General features: G+C 31.7%; 1 protein-coding gene across 1 annotated transcript; it reads right to left on the bottom strand.

Moving 5' to 3' along the window:
- Positions 1-4,269: 4,269 nt before the first annotated feature.
- LOC143078910 (Golgi pH regulator-like) lies at positions 4,270-21,969 on the bottom strand. The gene is made up of 15 exons (XM_076253965.1): positions 21,817-21,969; positions 19,929-19,988; positions 17,136-17,239; positions 16,455-16,561; positions 15,749-15,859; positions 14,689-14,809; positions 13,694-13,774; positions 12,736-12,845; positions 12,103-12,191; positions 10,756-10,848; positions 9,807-9,902; positions 7,169-7,258; positions 5,520-5,585; positions 4,862-4,920; positions 4,270-4,518 (listed from the first exon to the last, which is right to left on the bottom strand). The coding sequence occupies exons 1-15, from the start codon at positions 21,856-21,858 to the stop codon at positions 4,374-4,376; spliced, it is 1,374 nt and encodes a 457-aa protein (XP_076110080.1). The 5' UTR covers positions 21,859-21,969; the 3' UTR covers positions 4,270-4,373.
- Between the last annotated feature and the right edge of the window lie 100 nt (positions 21,970-22,069).

The following is a 22,069-nucleotide window of genomic DNA, read 5'->3' as shown; positions in this document are numbered from 1 at the left end:
TATCGCTAAGAACACAATGTCAACACGATAGTGTACAACGTTGTCGATATCGTTTCATACTCTGGTCTACATCGCTGACAATGCCGATATCGCTAACACATTACTCGTGTTTACATTGTTAATTTTGAATATGGTGTTGTACTTCTTTGTCGATATCCTTTCATCGTCTTGTCTCTGCATGGTTGGCATTGCCGACATCACGAAAAAGACAATGTTTAAACACTGTTTCACAACGTAATCTATAAAGTCAACATTGCGAAGATTAGAAGAAGGGGGGAGGTGGAGGAGGAGGAGGAGGAGGAGGAGGAGGAGTATTCAATGTCAAAACACTGTTTTACAAAATAATCTATAATGTGGGGTCAACATCGAACATTAAAAACTGTCCAAATAAGTTTTATTATAAAGAACATGGACACAGGCGTAATATAAATACATTATTTGAAAATAATTTAATTTTGGATGTAACGCGTCTTTTGATTGGCTGACGTTATTTTATTATCTTTCTACGGTTTAAAATGGAATTTAGAATTAAATTATAAGAAATGACTGTAATATTTTTTCTGTCTATTCGAAATAACATATAAAATGTGGTGCACACTGTGAAATAACCAGCTACGCGCGTTATTCAGTGTGCACCTAATTTTTTATGTTATTTCTTCATAGACAGAAAAAATATTACAGTCATTCCTTAAATGTAATTGATAAACTAAACACTTCTTCATTTAAAAAAAATCAGTACGATGTAGACGATGTTGTAACAATGATATCAACTTCGCGATGTCAGCAATGTCAACGATGTTGACAGAGAAGAGGGACGATGTAGTAGATGTCGTCACGATGTTGTCAACATCACGATGTTGTCAACATCACGATGTTGTCAACATCACGATGTCGGCGATGTCAACGATATAGAAACCAAGAATAACGATGTAGACGATGTCGTGATGATGTTGTAACATCACGATGTCGGCAATGTCAACGATGCAGACAGGAAAGGGAAACGATGTAGACGATGTCTTGACGATGTTGTCAACATCACGATGTCGGCGATGTCAACGATGTAGACAGGAAAGGGGGACGATGTATACGATGTTGCGAGCAGGTATAAAATCAGAAACGAAATTGACAATATCGGCGATATCGTCACTACATCGTGCACTGACATACTGCTATATCAAGGCGATAAATGCATACAGATTGACATAAGTATGTCGTCCCAATGTTGTCAACATCCCGATATCGGCGATGTCAACGATGTAGACGCCAAGAAAAATGATGTAGACGTCACGATGTCAACGATGTAGACAGGAAAGTAGGACGGTCGATGTAGACGATGAAGTCACGATGTTGTTATCTGAGATGTTAACGATGTAGATATGAAAGGGGGACGATGTAGACTATGTCGTCACGATATTGTCAATATCACGATGTCAAAGATGTAGACATAAAATGGGGACGGTGTAGACGATGTCGTCACAATGTTGTCAACAACATGCTAGCGATGTCAACGATGTAGACAATGTTGCGAGCAGGTATAAAATCATGAATGAAGTTGACAATATCAGTGATATCGTCACTACATGATAATCATCGTGCACTGGACATACTGTTATACCATGCAGGGGCGGATGCAGGAATTTTCGAAAGGGGGGTGCTAACCCAGGGCAAAGGGGGGTGCAGGGGGGGGTGCAAAACATATGTCCCGATACAAATGCATTGATCGGCAAAAATAAAGGAGGGGTGCGCACCCCCGGAACCCACTGCCCCCCCCCCCCTGGATCCGCCACTGCCATGGAGATAAATGCAGAAAGATTGACATAAGTTTGTAGAGCCGTGCTTAATTCACTTCAAAACGTAACCAGATGCTCTGCAGGGCGCAGCTTTATACGACTGCAGAAGTCAAACCCTGAACAGTTGAGGCAAGTATGGTCACAACATTCAAGCTGAATTTGGAATGTGATAAAATAGTTGACACAGCATAGGTTTCTGACACAGAATGAATATGGTCTAATGAACTTAAAAAAAATTTTTTTTGCTTTGAAATGAGAAAAATTGTACCCCCCCCCCCCCCCCCAATTTGTTTTCACCTCCCCTTTTCATTTTTCAAAAAATAATCTCAATTCAAATTTTTTGCAACAATAACTACTCATTTAAATACATCAGAAAATATCAAAATATAAAATGACATACAGTCATGGTTAAAATTAATATTAATTCATAGTAATTTTTTTTTACAGCTAATCATCTCAAGGCAATCATCATTTCTTAATACATAATTTTCAAGCAGTGTAGGGGAGGTAATCAAACATATATATGACCGTATTCTTTAAATGGAATTTGAATTACCTCCCTTACACTGGTTTTGAATTGTCTAAATTGCCTTTAACCGGAAAAAACCCTTGCTTTCCCCCTATTTGCTAAATGATTTGAGCCATAACATAACATTTGGCCCTTAATTAATAGAATGTTAGCCCCATAACGCTTAAAATAAATCTGAACCTTCTACTTATGGTAATAAACATTGTGGTACAATTTCAGAGCAATTGAAATACTTATACACAACTTATTGTCCTGCTAAAGTTATTATCCGGAAACTATTTGTCTCTGGACAATGGTGACGATGACGTAGATGACGATGCCGCCGCCTACAACAACGTGATACCAATATATGACCAACATATTTTTTAATTTTGCAGTCGTATAAAAATGAAAAAATGCCCCTTAGCCCAATCTAAATTGGCCTCTGAGAACCACTGTACCAAGATGATATAGAAGTTTCTTACGATTCAGTAATGGTTTTTGGTGAGACATTACAAACTTTTAATTTATTTCCTGATAACGCTACATACATGACTTCACATGCTCTCTGTGAAAACGTAAAAATTTTGACTTTTATTGCATTGTGTTTTATGTATGGGGTGTCAGTCCACTGATATAGATTAAATATGGTGAGGGATGACATCTAAAAAATAAAATGAAAACAAAAACTTCAGCAACTTTTCCATTTATAAAGTGAGATAACTCTAGAAAGGTAAAAGTGACACCATCAAAATTCACCCTTGATCTGTGGTTTAATAGTAATGTGTATTTTGTAAAGTTTCAAAACATTTAGTTGAGGGAAACAAAAGTTAGAGAACGGAAACCAATTTTGTTCCTACAGCATATTGTCGCTGGGCTTCCAAAATGTTGTAAATTACAAATTTTTCAAACAAAAAAAATATCACAAAAAGGCTTTGAAAATTCGGTCGAAATGCATGTTTCCAAAATGCTGTATGTTAACTTTATTTTCACAGAAATAAAGAAATGAACAAGTATTTGATTCCCAAAGCCATTATACAATAAATTTCAAGTTTACATACAACATTTTGGAGGCAAATTTTACAAACAGCTGAGATCGGCAATTTTGTAACATGTCTTATTTCAACCGTTTTGATTGGTCTAAATGTATGCTATCTTGGAATATCAAAGATTTCCTCCCGCCGAGCAAGTTTTGTCAAAAAGTAGTTTTAGCCAAAAAAGTCGTATACGACATTTTGGAAGCCCAGGGACAAATTTATTATTATTGTTTCTGTCTCAATGAAGGAAGCTAGTCAATGGTTATCTTTTGTTTTAAAAAGTAAGTTGATAGCAGATCTTTGATAGTTTCTGATTAATAATCTATTTTACATCATTTCTAGACATGTTTTGTAAAAGCTTGCTGTATTGTACAGGGTGTAAAGAAACCTGTTGACTGCAACAACAAATGGAAGTTTTTAACGACCTTAACTGGCTATACAGCCCTTGCACGGTCAGTAACCTGTTGACTGTTGATGTCTAGATATCTATTTTTTGTTGCATTGTCATCTCATTGGTGCATACCCTAAACCTTCTTTCATTCCTCTATATGATTATTCAGACTATTGCTTGCTTTGTTTTCGGAGTACCAGGTTGATTTCATACACTGTAAATTCAGAAATTATTGCGTGCATTTATTATTGCAATTTTGCCAATTTTGACTTAAAAGCGATTTTAATATTTGCTATATTGAGAAAAATCCTGTTCAATTCAAATAAAAAGTTTCAAAATGGAGTTTCAAATATGACCCTGTCAAAAAAAATTTCGCAATAAAAAAATAACAACTTTCTTAGATGGCAGGCATACAGAAGGTGGTTAAATTAGAAGGAGACATATCTTATTTTAGAACAAATAACCATGAAAACATACCAACTGCAGGTACCCTCAATTAACATCTTGTGCAATGTATTTAGATGTTAGAATAAAATATTTGAACAAATTTTGTTACATGTTTTTTTATATATTCATCAACAATTAACTTTTAAACAAAAGTACATAATAAATCTAAAATAAAAATAAATATTGTCTGTTGATTCTCATTATATCATGTTCTTCTCCGGAGATTGTTTATGTGCTATATATAGAAATCCAATACTGGACAAGGCACTGACCAGGAATATCACATCAAACCATCGGTGATAAAAATTAAACTGTAAATCTCCTAATACCTCTGTTATAATTGTTCTGAAATTAAATTTAAAATAGCAATTATTTTTACCTGTAGTCCTTAATTTCAAACTTTAAACATGTACATATAGAGTAAAGAAACAACAAATTGCCATCTATAGGTAAAATAACGAAATATAATGATGCTTAACAATGCTTTAAATGTTATAAGGTGGTGAAAATATCTTAAGCAACTTGAATAACTCTTATAGTGTACCAACGAATTAAGTAGTAAATTGGCAACAAAAAAAAGTTCAATGTCTTTATGCTCTTCAACTGTCAGATGTTAAATCCTTTTTTTATAACTTGAATCATTTTTTTACTTTCATTTTCTGATTTTTTTTTTAACAGAAATTCTTACCTATATTCTATTGGCATATTCATTCTAATTAACAAAACTGATGACACAAAATACATTCCCTGTAAATATAAGTATACTTTCATAAATTTCAAACTCCTGCTTTTAAGTAAAAAAATAAGTCAAAAAATGGCAATCAGCTACTGTTATAGATTATGCAGATGACTACAATCAAATAAGATGTTTTAATCATTGGTGTTCACAAGGTTAGACAAGCCAGTAGTTAAGTGGTTGTTGTTGGTTCATGTCTGTTATATTTGTTTCTCGTAAATTGTTTTGTTATAAATTTGGCCATTAGTATTCTCATTTAAATTATTTCATATTTGTCATGTCACAGCCTTTTATAGCCTACCATACTATAAGGGTTTTTCTCATTCGACATTGTTGAAGGTTGTACAGCTGACTATAATTGCATACATCCATTTAAACTTTGGTGGATAGCTGTTTCATTAAATACTTATAACACTTTTAAGGTGTATATACTCAAAAACAATTAAATAAAAGATAAATATGTCCATCACACATGCCCCCATTTGTAGTAAGGCAGTAATTTCTATAAAGGGACATTACTCAAGAATTATGTAAGTTATGACACTTATATTTAAACTTGATAAAAAATGTACCCAATGTAAATACTGAATATGATTAATTTTTTACATACCATGATTTCAGCAATTGCCAATACAATGATGTTAGATGATTTACTGCTGGCTATGGCATAGAAAAACTGAAGGAGAAAAAATATTTGGAAGAGTATAAACCAGTTGAAAACATGTTGGTAGATTAAAAAATAAAAAAATTACAAAAAGTTTTGTAAGCTGGGCGCAGGTTTCATCTACAGGGTTCATACACCTTTTTAGTTCCATTTTTCCATGACTTTTCCATGACTTTTCAAGGATGTTTTATGAAATTTCCATACCCCAAAACTATAGACCAAAAAGTCATCCCTAATGCTATAAACATGCTTTTGTGTCCTTTCCATGCAACTAAATAAACAATCTTTTTAACATCCAATAATGACACAATTGCACTGAAACACAATGAGAAATACCAACATATTTATGAATGACAATACTGAGTTAAGTTTGCTAACAATGATGTAGACTACTTGTTATCAAAGATTCTATGAAAGAGTATGACCTACACACTCATTTGAATGTCCCCTTTGGTATATGTTCTGCCTCTTTTTACAGTATAAAAGAATATATACAAATTTTGAAATATTTTAATACACAAAGTATTAGAAAAGGTTATTTGGCATAATCCTCTTGACTGGTTGGACTTTCATCAAACAGATAATACATTGTAGACAAAAAACTATCACCTTCCTACTTAGAGGCATCATTGCCATTTCAGAAGTGACATTTGTCTACTATCCAGAAACATATTCTTAAATACCGAGACGATATCCTCACAACTTTTGTATGAGAAATTGCTCTTTATTATATGTTGGACTTTTATCATTTCAGCTCCTCTATCCATACATTATCATTAAAAGTGTTTTTCAACGGCTGTTTGGTAGCAATAACTTCGTTTTCGAATATTCCGATAGCTGGTTTCTTATTTCAATACTGTTAAAGCAAAGTGCACTATGAAGGGAACCAGATGCGGTTGCATATTTTTATAAACAATTTTGAAGAAACGAATTTTAAATTCTCATTTTACACTTACCACAACTGGGGCCTTGTTTCTAGCATTCGAAAAAGAAACAGTTTCAACAAAAACTACGGGGATCATTTAATTTTAGATGTTTGAAGACATGCAATAAAGATTACAGTGCAAATAATCATTTTCCATGACTATTTAAGGACTTGTCACTAAAATATACTTTCCATGACTTTTAAAGGCCTTTCCCCCCCCCCCCCCTAAATAAAAATCCACGACTTTTCCAGAATTCCATGCCCCGTACAAACCCTGCATCTAGAAAAGACTTAGAAAAGTATAAAGTTGAAGAGCATTATGGAACCAAAATTCCAAAAGCTTTAGCAAAAAAGTTACACTCCCTATATGCTCCTGTTAAGTTATAAAGGACTACAAAAACTTTACTATATGAAACTTTTCTCTCCATGAAAACCTATTCAATGCAATTTCACAACAAATAAAAAAGCAAAATTGATATATCCAAATTGTAATGGAAACACAAAAAAATCAATCTCAACATGAAATAAATGTTTTAAATTATTACTCAAGTATGTACACCTCAATCTGATAATAAATGGAATAAAAAGTGCATAAATACACATGAAATTGTTGTTAAACTGCATCTAAAGTTCTACTAAACAAATCCTTCCAATGACAGTATAAACTTACCCTAGTAAGAGTCAGTAGTAATCCTCTGATAGATGTGATGATAATAATACCAATGAGAATAAAAGATATTTGTTGGGACCAAAATTTTATCTGAAAATAAATAAAATAATTATTTATTTCAGAAATTAACGTTTCTTTTGTAGTGTTGACACAGCATATTTTGTATGATTGATCGATTGATTGGTATTTAATTCCACTTTCAGTACAATTATGCTATTTCATGGTGATCAGTTTTTATTGGTGGAGGCAGATCAAATGCTGGAGAAAACCAAGACCTACAATAGGAAAACTGAACATTCTAGTCAATTAAGAATGCAGTTTAAAAGAACACTTGCAACATGTTGTATTTGAACTCACATTCTCAGTGTAAACCAGCTAGTGATACAGTAATTTGACTACTTTAACCAGGTGCTCCGCAGGGCGCAGCTTTATACGACCGCAGAGGTCGAACCCTGAACAGTTGGGGCAAGTATGGACAAAACATTCAAGCGTGATACAGCTCTGAATTTGGATTGTGATCAAATTTTTGACATTATATGTTTTTTTTTTACACAAAACAAATGTCAAGATTTTACAAATCAATTAAAGATTACTTCAAACTTTTTAAATCTAAAATTAAATAGTTGACACAGCATAGGTTTCTGACACAGAATGAATGTGGTCTAATGAACTTAAAAGTTTTTTTTTTGCCTTTGAGCAATTCACTATGCTGTTGAATATTAATCCTCTCAAAAAAATGTTTGAAGAAATTTTCTTTTTATTTATGAAATCTGAAATGAGAAAAATTTAAACCCCCCCCCCCCCTTTTATTTCACATCCCCGTTTCCCTTTTTCCAAAACTGATATCAATTCAAATTTCTAATGGAGTTTGCAACAATAACTACTCTTTTAAATACATCATAAGATATTAAAATGTAAAATAAAGTGCTTGTTATCACTGAATGGTAAAGATTGGTTGGTAGTAAAAGTGAATATACATTGTTTATTGTATAAAACAATAAAAAAAACTTCATCAGCAACATTTTATATTGGCAAATTTCCAATGAAGTTATTTACATAAAGTTATTGGCAAATAAAAATAGAAAATGACATCATAGTCATGTCTGGCAAATGTCCAACATACATTATCTAAAAACATTTTAGATAAGATAAGGAAAAAAAGCTTCATCAGCAACATTTTATATTGGCAAATTTCCAATGAAGTTATTTACATAAAGTTATTGGCAAATAAAAATAGAAAATGACATCATAGTCATGTCTGGTAAATTTCCAACATATATTATCAACTACTATTCTATACAAAGAAAGATAACTCCAATTGAAAATTAATTGCTATTGCACAATATTGTGCAATTAGATATTTCTTGCTATTGTGCAATACTGTGCAATTGAAAATTTCTTGCTATTGCACAATACTTGATATGGAATCCTGATTTGGACCAACTTGAAAACTGGGCCCATAATCAAAAATCAAAGTACATATTTAGATAAAGCATATCAAATAAGCCCAAAAATTTAATTTTTGTTAAAATCAAACTTAGTTTAATTTTGGACCCTTTGGACGTTAATGTAAACCAATTTGAAAACGGGACCAAAAATTAAGAATCTACATACACAGTTAGATTTGGCATATCAAAGAACCCCAATTATTCAATTTTTGATGAAATCAAACAAAGTTTAATTTTGGACCCCAATTTGGACCAACTTGAAAACTGGGCCAATAATAAAAAATCTAAGTACATTTTTAGATTCAGCATATCAAAGAACCCAAAGGATTCAATTTTTGTTAAAATCAAACTAAGTTTAATTTTGGACCCTTTGGACCTTAACGTAGACCAATTTGAAAACGGGACCAAAAATTAAGAATCTACATACACAGTTAGATTCGGCATATCAAAGAACCCCAATTATTCAATTTTTGATAAAATCAAACAAAGTTTAAATCTGGACCCTTTGGGCCCTTTATTCCTAAACTGTTGGGACCAAAACTCCCAAAATCAAACCAAACCTTCCTTTTATGGTCATAAACCTTGTGTTTAAATTAAGAAAATGCTTATTTGGGCCCTTTTTGGCCCCTAATTCCTAAAATGTTGGGACTAAAACTCCCAAAATCAATCCCAACCTTCCTTTTGTGGTCATAAACCTTGTGTTAAAATTTCATAGATTTCTATTCACTTTTACTAAAGTTAGAGTGCGAAAACTAAAAGTATTCGGACGACGACGACGACGACGACGCCAACGTGATAGCAATATACGACGAAAAATTTTTCAAATTTTGCGGTCGTATAAAAACTTGGCCACCAGGGCACCATGTCTTAGGTGAAGCTGGTATCTAAAAATGTGTTCACTATCAATACTTTTACAACACCTCACTTCAACTACACGATAAAATTCAACAGCTATTCAGGTTTTTCGATATAAAAATTTTTCTAATCATTTATTTACTGTAAAGTTTTGTAGTAGCTTAAAATTATAGTGGCTCTTATAATTTGCATTGTTTTAAATTTTTGTATGAGTGTTTCTTTTTTAATTATTCATATCTTTAAATCATTTAAAAATATGTTATTTGATGTGCATTACCAACTGCCATAATGTGACTGACATTTGTTTAATTCATTTGTTAATATTTTTTACTTACATCGAAATGAAATCCAAAATAATTGACAACTATGTCTATTCCTCTAGTAATAGGGTCCACTTTTCCTACTCTATCAAAAACTATGTTAACTGTTGACTGAAATAGAAATATATACATAATAATTCTTTGTCAAACAAAAAAAACAAATCTCTCTGTAATGATTTTGGAAATGCTCTTTCAATTAAACATCTGAGCTGAACTATTTGTGCTGTTTGATGAGCAGAGATCTATTGAATAAACGTGTCAAAACAATGAAGTTATTTTAAAAATGCTTGTAAACAACTGAATTTCCTGAGAATTTTTTTTGTGTGAAAATAGGGATTATATTTTACCTGTAGATGCTGCATCATAGGGTATGGAAAATTGTGGAAATTGAATCATGCATTGTACCATGAAAATTTGATCATAATTATGTTGGAGAACGTCTCGGCTTCAAAAACAGCCATCATACATTTCCATGTTAACTATACATGCTATTAGGGCAGAGGAATTGAAGAAAATGATACCATTACCCCTATTTGAAAAAATTCACATTTGATTCATTTGCTATAAAACAAACTTAATAGCTTGTATTAATAAATTAATATTCATACTAAACAAATAAATTCATTCTAAATTGAAAATCTCCTTGCCAGAAAAATGTCCAGTCCTCTCTAGATTCTTCATAATATTGGGTAACTGTGATTCAAATTTTGTATGTTTTAGGAGCTACATTTGTGAATATGAATAAAAGAAGCTGTGGAGAATATGTCAATGAAACAACAATAAAACAGCAAAGACTACAAGAATATAAATTAGGTGCATAGTTGAATAGACTACAAAATATGTCAAGATATAAATTGTCAACACATGTATATAAATTTATTTTTTTAAATTAAAAAAAAAAACAAGCAAAGTTCTGCCATTTAAATCTTATTCTTCAAATAAGTAAAGAACTACATATACTTACAATAAATATTTTCCAGACACAGTATCCAGAAAAGAAATACCCCAAAAAGTTAAAATATTTTCCTTTAAATGTGGCAGCATAGGCTATTCTTTCCTGTAAAACAGACAAACATGTATATGTAACAGATTAAAATATACTTTAATCTAAAATTGAAATGTTTTGAAATGTTTACAAATAATACTACTGAATATGTCAGTAACAGTTTTTATATCAGATACTGGTAATAATCAACAGCATATCTACAAAACTTTATCCAAATGATGCATTCTACTATTAAAATCACTACATGCATTAAAACCAAGGATTTTAAATGATAAAGTATTTCTTCTCATTTCTCTCTCTTAAACTTTTTTTCTTTGACTGTCAAAAGAATAATGTCACTTTCAAATTGGTTGAGGATCAGTTACCGTCAGATAATGCTGTCACCTAGAATTTTATGCAAAAATAAATATGTTGTGTAAATATGGCATACTGCTGTTATCTTCAGACAAATAAGTTTATTTCATTTTATCCTATTAAGGAGGCTCGAGGGGTATAAAATTTTGGAAAAAAAATAAATAGTTATTTTTCCTTACACATCTTATTTATTACCTTTATTAGTTGTTACTTTATCATATGGTACAAAATTATTAAAAAAAATCCATTTGTGTTGTCCCTAGATGACTTTTAAAATGTATGTATCATTGAAAAAGCTCCAAATTATCTCCCTTTGGTGCAAAAATGCCATTTTTTGGCATTAAAATTGAAATATCTTTTATAACTCAACGGTGACCTATATTTTTTATTATCATTTTCAAATAAGCTGTACTTAAACTAAACTTTTGTAAAATTTGAGCGATTTCTGTAATTTAGTTCTTTTTTTATTTTCATATTACCTTTTTTTCTCCTATTAGTTCAACAGAAAAAAAGCAATTTTACAAAAATGTATGCTTCTTTCAAAGGCAGATTGTGAGCGTAAATGAACGGTGACCCCATCTTTTTATTTAATTTTTCTATTAAGTATAAGATAAAGTTCATTCGTAGATAAAAAATATAGCGAAATCCTATATTAAAATAAAATTTTGATTTAGACCCGCGAGCCACTTTAAGACAAGGATTTGCCAGGTTTTCATTTTTTTTTAACATTCATGGGAACACACTTTCATGGACATGACATCATCACTTTGAGACATATTAGATTGAAGAAAGCTTATTTTTTTTTTTTTCGATAAAGTAATGTTAAAGCTGGCTTTAAAACATTGATAATTTCTTTCACAAGAATTCTTGTACCTGACTTCTTAGCAGTGAACATGTATACCTGGAAATCATCATAACAAATTCTAATTAAACCGAACAATGAAAAGTTACCTGCATATTATGTAAATCTACTGACTCCAGAAACAGTTGTCTACTTAACTCTTCATAGGCCTCTACCTCCTGTTTTAACTGGCCAACATCTTGTAAATCATTAAGGAATTTATTAGTTTTAAATCATCAAGGTCATTTTACATGAATATTAATATTTTAATAATAATAATAGATGACCAAGAGTAGAAACAACCTTGAAGAAATTAAAGTTAGTTTACTGACGTGAGTCCATAAAATCAATAGGAATGATATTTAAATTACATGAAAAAATTTAATGTTATTATGAAACTGCAATATATTCTTAAATACAGTTATCTCCCTGTAGTGTTATGTACCATCATGTATAAAGCAAGAAACCTTCAAAATTAAACGAATGAAAACTATTTTCTGAATTTAGAAACAAAAATGTTAATACAAGCAACATTACAAACTATACTTTTCTCAGACTGTCTTGTGGTTTCAACTTCAAAATGCTAGAACAACCCATTTGAATTACAGACATGTACAAAATCAGAGACAAACTTAGTTGGTCCAGGGACAAGACAAGACACAGAACACAAATTGAAACATATTTAGAAGATCTACATGAAGCTGCTGGAAGAAGCTATAATAATGTCTAGAGTTTAAGGATACTTTCTGTTGATCCTGAACTTGATCCAACAGTCCTCAACATTCCCCAAAAGCCTCCTTGATTCTTGGTTAAACTGGCCTGTTTTAAACTTTCTCTCTTGGCTATAGCAATTCTAAAAAATATAATCGCAACTATGTTAAAAAATACAGAATACTTTCAATTAAGAGTTTTAAATTATGACTGGATTCTTCTTTTTAACAATATAATAATTTTATTCATCAAATTTTGCTTGTTACAAAAACTATCAAGATACCAAACTTCACTTGACGGGATTCTTATGGCATTTATCAAAACTTCAATTGAAATTGTGAGTTAATTATCTACATTAAGTATTTCAGATATGGTTCATTTGTAAATTTGTTACTAGGAACATTGAGCTATTTTGTCCATGTTTGAAGGAGTAAAATATTTTGTATTTATTTATCAACCCCATGTAAATTATATTTTTATGGGAATCTTATTGCATTTGCAGTCAAAGTTTTTAGATGTGTTATTAATTGTTTACATGAATCCATTGTTTAAGTTGATGTATATGGTTTGTGTGCACTTTTTTTTATATTTTTTTTGTATTTTTAAATGTTAGCACATTTGTTGTCTTTTGTTTCTATCTAGTAGCGTCCATTTGCATTTTTTGCTCCTGAATTCTGGCATTGTATATTTGAAGATTTAGTAATCTAAGATGTATTCCATCAAAAGCTTAATGATCCAGTCTAAATATTTTCTGTTAAGTAAATATGTTTGCATGCATCTGCACCATTTGGTCTTTTGGTGGACAGTTATCTCATTGGCAATCATACCACATCTTCTTATATTTTTTTCTATATATCATGTTCTTTCAAAATGATACAAATTATACACAGGTTAGTCTTATTCTATCTTAATAAATTAAGGAGATTTTTCTTTTCAATGAAAACTGATATAATTGTCTCCCCGGATTTTATAGTTTCAGATATTTCCTACCTTTTCTTCTTCATCAGAATCATATCCATGGTCTGCATTAGTTTTTTCTCTATACTTTGTATATCACTGTCCTTAACATCCCTGACAACAGATAAACATTGAAGTTCTATACTGTATGTATATGTACGATTGAGATTCTAATTGCCATTCAAAAAGAATATTTTTTCTAATCAATGATATTTGGTCCTTCGGTCAATGAAAAATTACATTGTATATTGGACACTTTTTGAACTGGTTTTCATGCAAAACAAAATAACTGACATCAAGATATTTTGTTGTTTGAGTATTAAACATCAATAAACTAAATAAAATATCATGGTATATGGCTCATTAAAATATCATGGTATAATTTAATTTTGGATGTAACGCGTCTTCTGATTGGCCGACGTTATTTTGTTATCAGACCATAGACATAATTTAGTCATGTGACCGTAACGTCATCAACGTTTTTTCAAGGTTTTCTACGGTTTAAAATGGAATTTAGAAGAAATGACTGTAATATTTTTTCTGTCTATTCAAAATAACATAAAAAAATGTGGTGCACACTGTTAAATAACCCGCTACGCGCGTTATTCAGTGTGCACCAAATTTTTTATGTTATTTCTTCATAGACAGAAAAAAATATTACAGCCATTCCTTAAATATGGCTCATTTATTAATAGGTAGCATATTACAGTCTAATATTTGTTTTCTCTTAGTAAATGAAATAGTGAGATTTTGATACCTTTTCTTTTTTGTGTTTATACAGTAACACAAGTTTATACAAGAACTATGTCTTTTTATAGCATGTTCTAAGATGATGTATCCTTTATATATTGTTCAGAGAGGGTTTCAAATATATAGATTTTACTATATTTATATTTTAGTTCTGTACTTTGACTTGTTTTTTTAAACTCTTATTTTCCAGGGGACTATCTATAGTGGACAATATTGGTTGCCTTGTGTTGTTGGATTGCTGACTTGTTTATACTTACTGGTAAAATGTTATGTTTTACCTTATAAAGACAAACATAGATGTATATGGATAGTTTACAGCACCAAATCCTGATAACAGAGCCATGATAGTCACACCTATAACACCTATTCTTCCTATACACTGCTCTATTGAAAATATACCTGTCAATAAATTAAATGTCATAGTAAATTCCTCATTCAATATCACAATCGTTAATAAATATTTTCACAAGTACTTTCATGTTTCTTAATTTTGTAGGAAAGAAAATGTCTTTCATTAACAGAAACTAAAAAAATTTTAATGTCACGTTATAAAATTATAACTACAAATTGTTATATCATTAAGTACAATATGGTTCTGTTGAAAATTCCTGTGATGATTACATTAATCACAAACTTTTTTAACAAATTTATAGTACACCTATTATTTTGATATATAGATTTCGTAATAAAGTAAAATAATATTACAACAGCCAATACATTTGTTAAGTTGATTATGTGGAGTCTACTGTAAAACAACAAACATTGAACTCAAAGGTTAATTCATAACAGGAGAAGTCCATAAACACTGGAGTCTACTGTAAAACAACAAACATTGAACTCGAAGGTTAATTCATAACAGGAGAAGTCCATAAAAACTGGAGTCTACTGTAAAACAACAAACATTGAACTCAAAGGTTAACTCATAACAGGAGAAGTCCATAAAAACTGGAGTCTACTGTAAAACAACAAACATTGAACTTGAAGGTTAATTCATAACAGGAGAAGTCCATAAAAACTGGAATCTACTGTAAAACAACAAACATTGAACTTGAAGGTTAATTCATAACAGGAGAAGTCCATAAAAACTGGAATCTACTGTAAAACAACAAACATTGAACTCGAAGGTTAATTCATAACGGGAGAAGTCCATAAAAACTGGAGTCTACTGTAAAACAACAAACATTGAACTTGAAGGTTAATTCATAACGGGAGAAGTCCATAATAACTGACTAAGTCAAAATTGAGACTTAGTTGTTAAGCTAATGAATGGGAAAGAACTGTCATATTCTTGGTACAACATGTACAAGCATTAACAATTTCCTATCTAATCAGACTTACCATGTTTAGGACTGAGAATAGGAAATGGATCCCCAATCTTCCAAAAGAAATAAGTAGCTATACACCAAACTGCAAATGTCAATAAAACTCTCACATGTTGTTTCTGAGGTACTGAAAAAAAGATATGATAATGTGATACAGTGCATCCTGTGTTATCCTACACACTTGGGGGCCAGAAAATGATGTCGGTTAAAGCAGGATGTTGGAATATTCAGGTGTCAGATTAGGCAGGTTACACTGTAAAGGTTAAAATGAATTGTTATTTAGAGTGGTATATTGTCACATGTTATATATAGTAACAAATTATTAAAACAGACTTAGCACACTTACCATGTTAAAGGCGGATAATACAAACTAAATTTTCTGAATCTTAAAATTCTAGTCTTATGACAAATAATTGTGTCCCCTCCTGCCCCTAACAGCCTACATTTTTTATATTACAAGGTATGAAAAAAATCTCTTAATATTTCAGTCAAATGTACAGAGCTGGTTTGAATTTCATAATATTATGTATTTATTAGCACAGAACAAACCAATAGAGATGAAAAGACAAGGATAACATGCTATATCCATTCCAGTATTTCTCAATACAATTACTCTGATAGATTTTGTACGAGACCATATTCTCATTTTGATTTTTCTTTTTCAAGAACCCAACCTTTTATCAAGTATTTCGTCATTCAAATGTATAAGCACTTTTACTTACCAAATCTCAAATTACAAATTATGAAATAGGCAATATAGAACGGTAACACTACAATTAACACTGATAAAATGGCATATAGTCCTAGTTTCCAATGGAAATATCTGGAGCTGAAATACACAAAAAAAATAATCAAACAGGAAATATATAAAATCTAATTTTAATGAAATATAGTATCAGTTTGCTATCCTTAGCAGTTTCTGAGCATGCATGCTTCATTTACAAAGAAAAGATCTTCATCTTTGACTAAATAAAAAATTGAAGCCTATGAAACAAACAATCTTTCCACAATAACTGAGTTCTGTCACCATTTAAATTATTAAAAATGGTGTATTCTAAAATATCTAAAAGTTTCAAGAAGCCTGATATCCACAGCATTGTTTCAAGGATAAAAATTATTTTAAACCTATTTGAAGTGGAAACAATGGGACATAGAATGTTTAGCCATGTTAAAATAGTTATCTCCCCTGAATTTGTATCAACAATTTCATAAATAAGGGAGTTCACTTCTCAGGTTCAAAATAATAAGCTTTTCAAAACACTAGTTTATATTGATAGGGGATAAATAAAGGAATCAAAAGAGCAACAAAAAAAACCAAGGATTTTTTTTTCAACATTTGTACACCCTACCATGAAATAATAGTAACAAAACCAACAATAGATTTGATTTTTGTCAAGACTTACCCTGCATCAAGTACTCCAAGAATTTCAAATATGATTAGTTCAAACATGGTACAGGATAACGAAAATGTCACTGAAAACACTAACAGTACAACAGAGTGATGGACCTAAAACAGATAATAATAGGCTTAAAATAAGTTCTTGGTTCTCTGGTAATAGGTTGTCAACAATTGTGAATTTCCCATTTCTATGTAGCAACATTCCACTAGTGCCTGCATATGGAGTATATATCTCCCAGTTGATATGATATTACTGGGCTTGTATTTCCTATCATGATTTCCTTGATGCTGCTCACAAGAAAGCTATTATAGGTTGCACGTTGTAAATACAGCTGTTTCTCAAACCACGCCTCTTTTGTGGAGATTTAGAATATTCATAGAAAATTAATTGTGTTTACATACTGGTTCCCAGTTATGATCTCCATGTTTCATCTCATAGAGACATAACTTGGGAAAGTTACCAGTAAATATACCTGTGCAATTTGTTTATATTGAAATCTGTGGTAACCTTTTATTTTCGAGGAAGGGGTAGTTAAGAAAATTAGTATTAGTTTAAACTGTGCAAAGTTCAGGGCATATAAACGTTGAAAATATGCCGCACAGCCCTATATTTTGACCTTTGAAAAAAGTTGTAGTACATATGAACTTTCAATTCTAGGATAAGATTTTATTCAAAACTTTATAGTAAAAGTGGTACAGTTTAAGTCGTAAAAGGAGTTCCTATGGGAAATTGCATTCTCAATATTTACAGAAATGCAACCTATACCAAGAGTTTCAAATGGTGAAGTTGAAATCATCCTTTCGTAAATTTTACGGACGCCATCACAACCGTTTCACAGATGATATAAGATATGTTCCTTATGTCTTTACTACAATATCCTTCCCTTTTCATGAATTTGACCTACCGAATTAGACTATTTACCAGATTTGTAATAACATAAGCAACACGACCGGTGCCACATGTGGAGCAGGATCTGCTTACCCTTCTGGAGCACCTGAGATCATCCCCAGTTTTTGGTGGGGTTTGTGTTGTTTAGTCTTTAGTTTTCTATGTTGTGTCTTTTGTACTATTATTTGTCTGTTTGTCTTTTTATTTTAAGCCATGGCAATGTCAGTTTATTTTCGATCTACAAGTTTGACTGTCTCTCTGGTATCTTTCGTCCCTCTTTTGTCACATTTTTCATCATACCATGACTACTATTATATTACAACTGAACAGTACAACTGGGTCAATATCTGTAATGTGCCTCAAATGAGGAACACTCAAAAGTTGTGCGTAAACAAAAAATCCCTGTGTAGTGATGTTGGACATATTTCTATTTTTAACAAGTGATGGAGCTTAACCGGTTGGTGTTGATTTAGAAAGTAGAGGGAAATAGAATAAATGTGTAAAAACTATGCATCATATAAGGATTTTTCAAGTATGCTAATTTACGGGAAAAGTAATCTCACTTTGTACCCCGAAAATTTAACCACATATGTGAAAATGTCACAGCTTAGAAATGAGCTATCTAACATATCCAAGTTTACATTATGGACTGAGCTATAGGAAAAAACGTTACATTACCACTTATGGAAAATCAATTAAAGATATTGACCCAACAGATTGATAGATCCTATGTCATATTGTCAAAAAGAAACTAATTAAAAGATAATGTATGTGGTGACAATATCTTTTCTCATGGTAATGTACCGGTAAGTGGTGACAACATAGACAATTATGCCATGAATGTGGTGACAACATCTGCAATAATGTCAATGTTGTGGTGACAACATCTGTACTTATGTCAATGTGTGTGGTGACAACATCTGTACTAATGTCAATGTGTGTGGTGACAGCATCTGTACTAATGTCAATGTGTGTGGTGACAACATCTGTACTTATGTCAATGTGTTGTAAAAACATCTTCACTAATGTCATTGTGTGTGGCAACATCTTCACTTATGTCAATGTGTGTGGTGACAACATCCACACTTAAGTCAATGTGTGTGGTGACAACATCTGTATTAATGTCAATGTATGTGGTAACAACATCTGCACTCAAATCAACGTGTGTGGTGACAACATCTGCACTTAAGTCAATTAGTGTGGTTACAACATCTGTACTTATGTCAATGTGTTTTTTTAAAACATCTTCACTAATGTCATTGTGTGTGGCAACATCACCTTCACTTATGTCAATGTGTGTGGTGACAACATCTGTACTTATGTCAATGTGTTGTAAAAACATCTTCACTAATGTCATTGTGTGTGGCAACATCATCTTCACTTATGTCAATGTGTGTGGTGACATCATCTGCACTTAAGTCAATGGGTGTGGTGACAACATCTGTACTTATGTCAATGTGTGTGGTGACAACATCTGGATGTATGTCAATGTGTATGATGACAACATCTGTACTTATGTCATTGTGTGTGGTGACAACATCTGCACTTATGTCATTGTGTGTGGTGACAACATCTGCACTTGCTATGTGTGTGGTGACAACATCCGTACTTATGTCAATGTGTGTAACAACAACATCGGCACTTTCATTATGTACATGCTGGTCAATGTGTGTGGTGACAACATAGGCAATTATGTCAATGTGTGTGGTGACAACATAGACAATTATGTCAATGTGTGTGGTGTGCTTTTTTCACACAAATAACAAAAACACCCATGTTTCATAATGATTGGTGTATGCAAGCAAACACTACTGACATGTTAATAATGGGGAAATGAAAACAGAAAGTTCAAAGATTGTTTCAGAAATAGGGTTGCATTAAATCATATCTTATTCTTCATGTTCTTACCTCATAATCCTTGAACAATTGCTTTAGAAAGAAAACCCAGCCTCCACCAAAAAATAAAACCTAAAGAAAAAACACATAATATTCAAATCATTAGATTAAAATAAATACATGTACCTGTGTAATTAGTCATCATTTAAGTAACCCTTACCATGTATGCGGGGATTGTTAGGAAAAACTCCCTCCTGTTGCAGGTCCAGGCCACTAAGTTAATGTAACAAAAAATATGTTCCGGCGTGACATTTGTTCCGTCAGAACAAATTTCATAGGAAATATGTTCCATTGGAACTTATATCACAGAAAATTTGTTTGTTCCGGAACTAATTTTTTAACTTAATGTAAAATAAGTTCTGGAACAAAAATCACAGCTCCATGAGTTTTGTTCCAATATTAAAATTTTAATAAAAAGTGAAATAAGTTCCTGTGATATTAGTTTTTCACGAAATTATTTTTCGGGAATCAATGAAAATGTTCTGCTCGGACCTATTTCACAGAAAATAAGTACCTTTGACCTATTGCACAGCGAAATATTTTCTTGTTACACTAAAAAATTATATAAGCTGGGTGCTGTACTATGCTTGCATGGCGTACATTTGCAATTAAGGCATGACTGTAGGATGAAGATAAGAAATAAAAGCGATGATAATGTATCATTATTTGTATCTACAATGTATGTTTTATCATTTATGTAGTATTCAACCTCCTTGTTTCCTGTTGATCTGTCATGGGTGTTCTAATCATACATGTACAGTTTTAAAAGAGTGTGTCTTTTGTTTCTTTATGCCTTTAAAATAATTGATCAGTTATATTGTCCTTTTCAAATTAGTACAAATGTTCAACTTTTACTATAATACTTTTTTTCGAGATTACTTTTTATTCTACTCTTTCCTGGTTCATAAGTGTCATTTTTTAGTCTTATTAATTGAGAATGTTATTAGACTTTTGATTTACTCAACAGGATCCAAATTGAATGTTTACACAAGTTTATTATTTATATAATACATGTTTTTATAATGACTTTAAACTCACTGATGACAAGTGCTCAGTATATAAGATAACTTGTTTAACCAGTGGAACATATTTCATAGACGAGGAACTTATTTCACCAGGTAAGGAACAAGTTTCACAAATCCAGAACTCTTTTTTCTCCCGGTAAGGAACAAATCTCACAAACATGGAACTTATTTCACTAGGTAAGGAACAAATTTCACCAACCCAGAACTTATTCCACAAGGTAGAGTGTGGAACTTATTTCATAGAGATGGAACAAATTATATGGATATTGTCTGTGAAAAAAGTTCTCCCAGAACAAATTTCATGTGAAATTAGTTCCACTGGAACTTTTTTCACAGGAACAAATTTTGGCTCACATTAACAGATGACCAACTTAGGGGCAGCACTTCCTGTCTTATTGGCATACATACCTTAGCCACATCTCCTTTCATACATAAGTACAGGGTTTTTATGTATGATAATGACAATATTACCAAAAGTTTTAACGAAAATATTTAACTTTAAAGACTATTTTATGGACAACACACTAAAGGTCTTTCAATGCTATGAGTATGAAGTCCATTTTGTTATAGAATTCATTCTTGTGGTTCCTAATATATATTCACAAAGTAACAGGGATGGAGAGTGGTCTCATTGGCACTCATAGACATACCATATCTTCTTATTTACATATATATATATATACATCTTAATTGGCCTTTTAATTTTTTGTTCCATGGTTACTGTTGAGTCTTTAATAAGATCTTAAAAATAAAACGAGCATTTCTGGTTAAAAAATTCAAGTTGTGAAGTATGCCTATGATTTTTATTGAGATAATCAATAAATCTATATTCGATCAACAAGTGTCTAAATTTTTGCCATAAAGGTACTTGAAACCTGTGAAAAGAACATTAAACACGAATCCACTAAAAATGACATGATGCTGTGGCTGTAGGCTTGGGATCTCCCCTATGTTCCAACGTCAACATAAACACGTGTCTTTGAACGGTGACACTGGAAAGGTTCCGAACGGTGCAATCACCCCAAAGGATAAGAATAACGCAAATTGTGATTGGATAATAAGCTGAAGTCTTATCATTATCCTTTTCGTGTTGTATTTCAAATAAAATCGTCGCTTAAAGAAGAATTT

This window comes from Mytilus galloprovincialis, chromosome 6 (assembly GCF_965363235.1).
Source record: "Mytilus galloprovincialis chromosome 6, xbMytGall1.hap1.1, whole genome shotgun sequence".
In the NCBI taxonomy this organism is placed as follows: domain Eukaryota; kingdom Metazoa; phylum Mollusca; class Bivalvia; order Mytilida; family Mytilidae; genus Mytilus; species Mytilus galloprovincialis.
The sequence above is the reverse complement of the archived record's forward strand: the minus strand, read 5'-3'. Positions and strand labels throughout refer to the sequence as shown.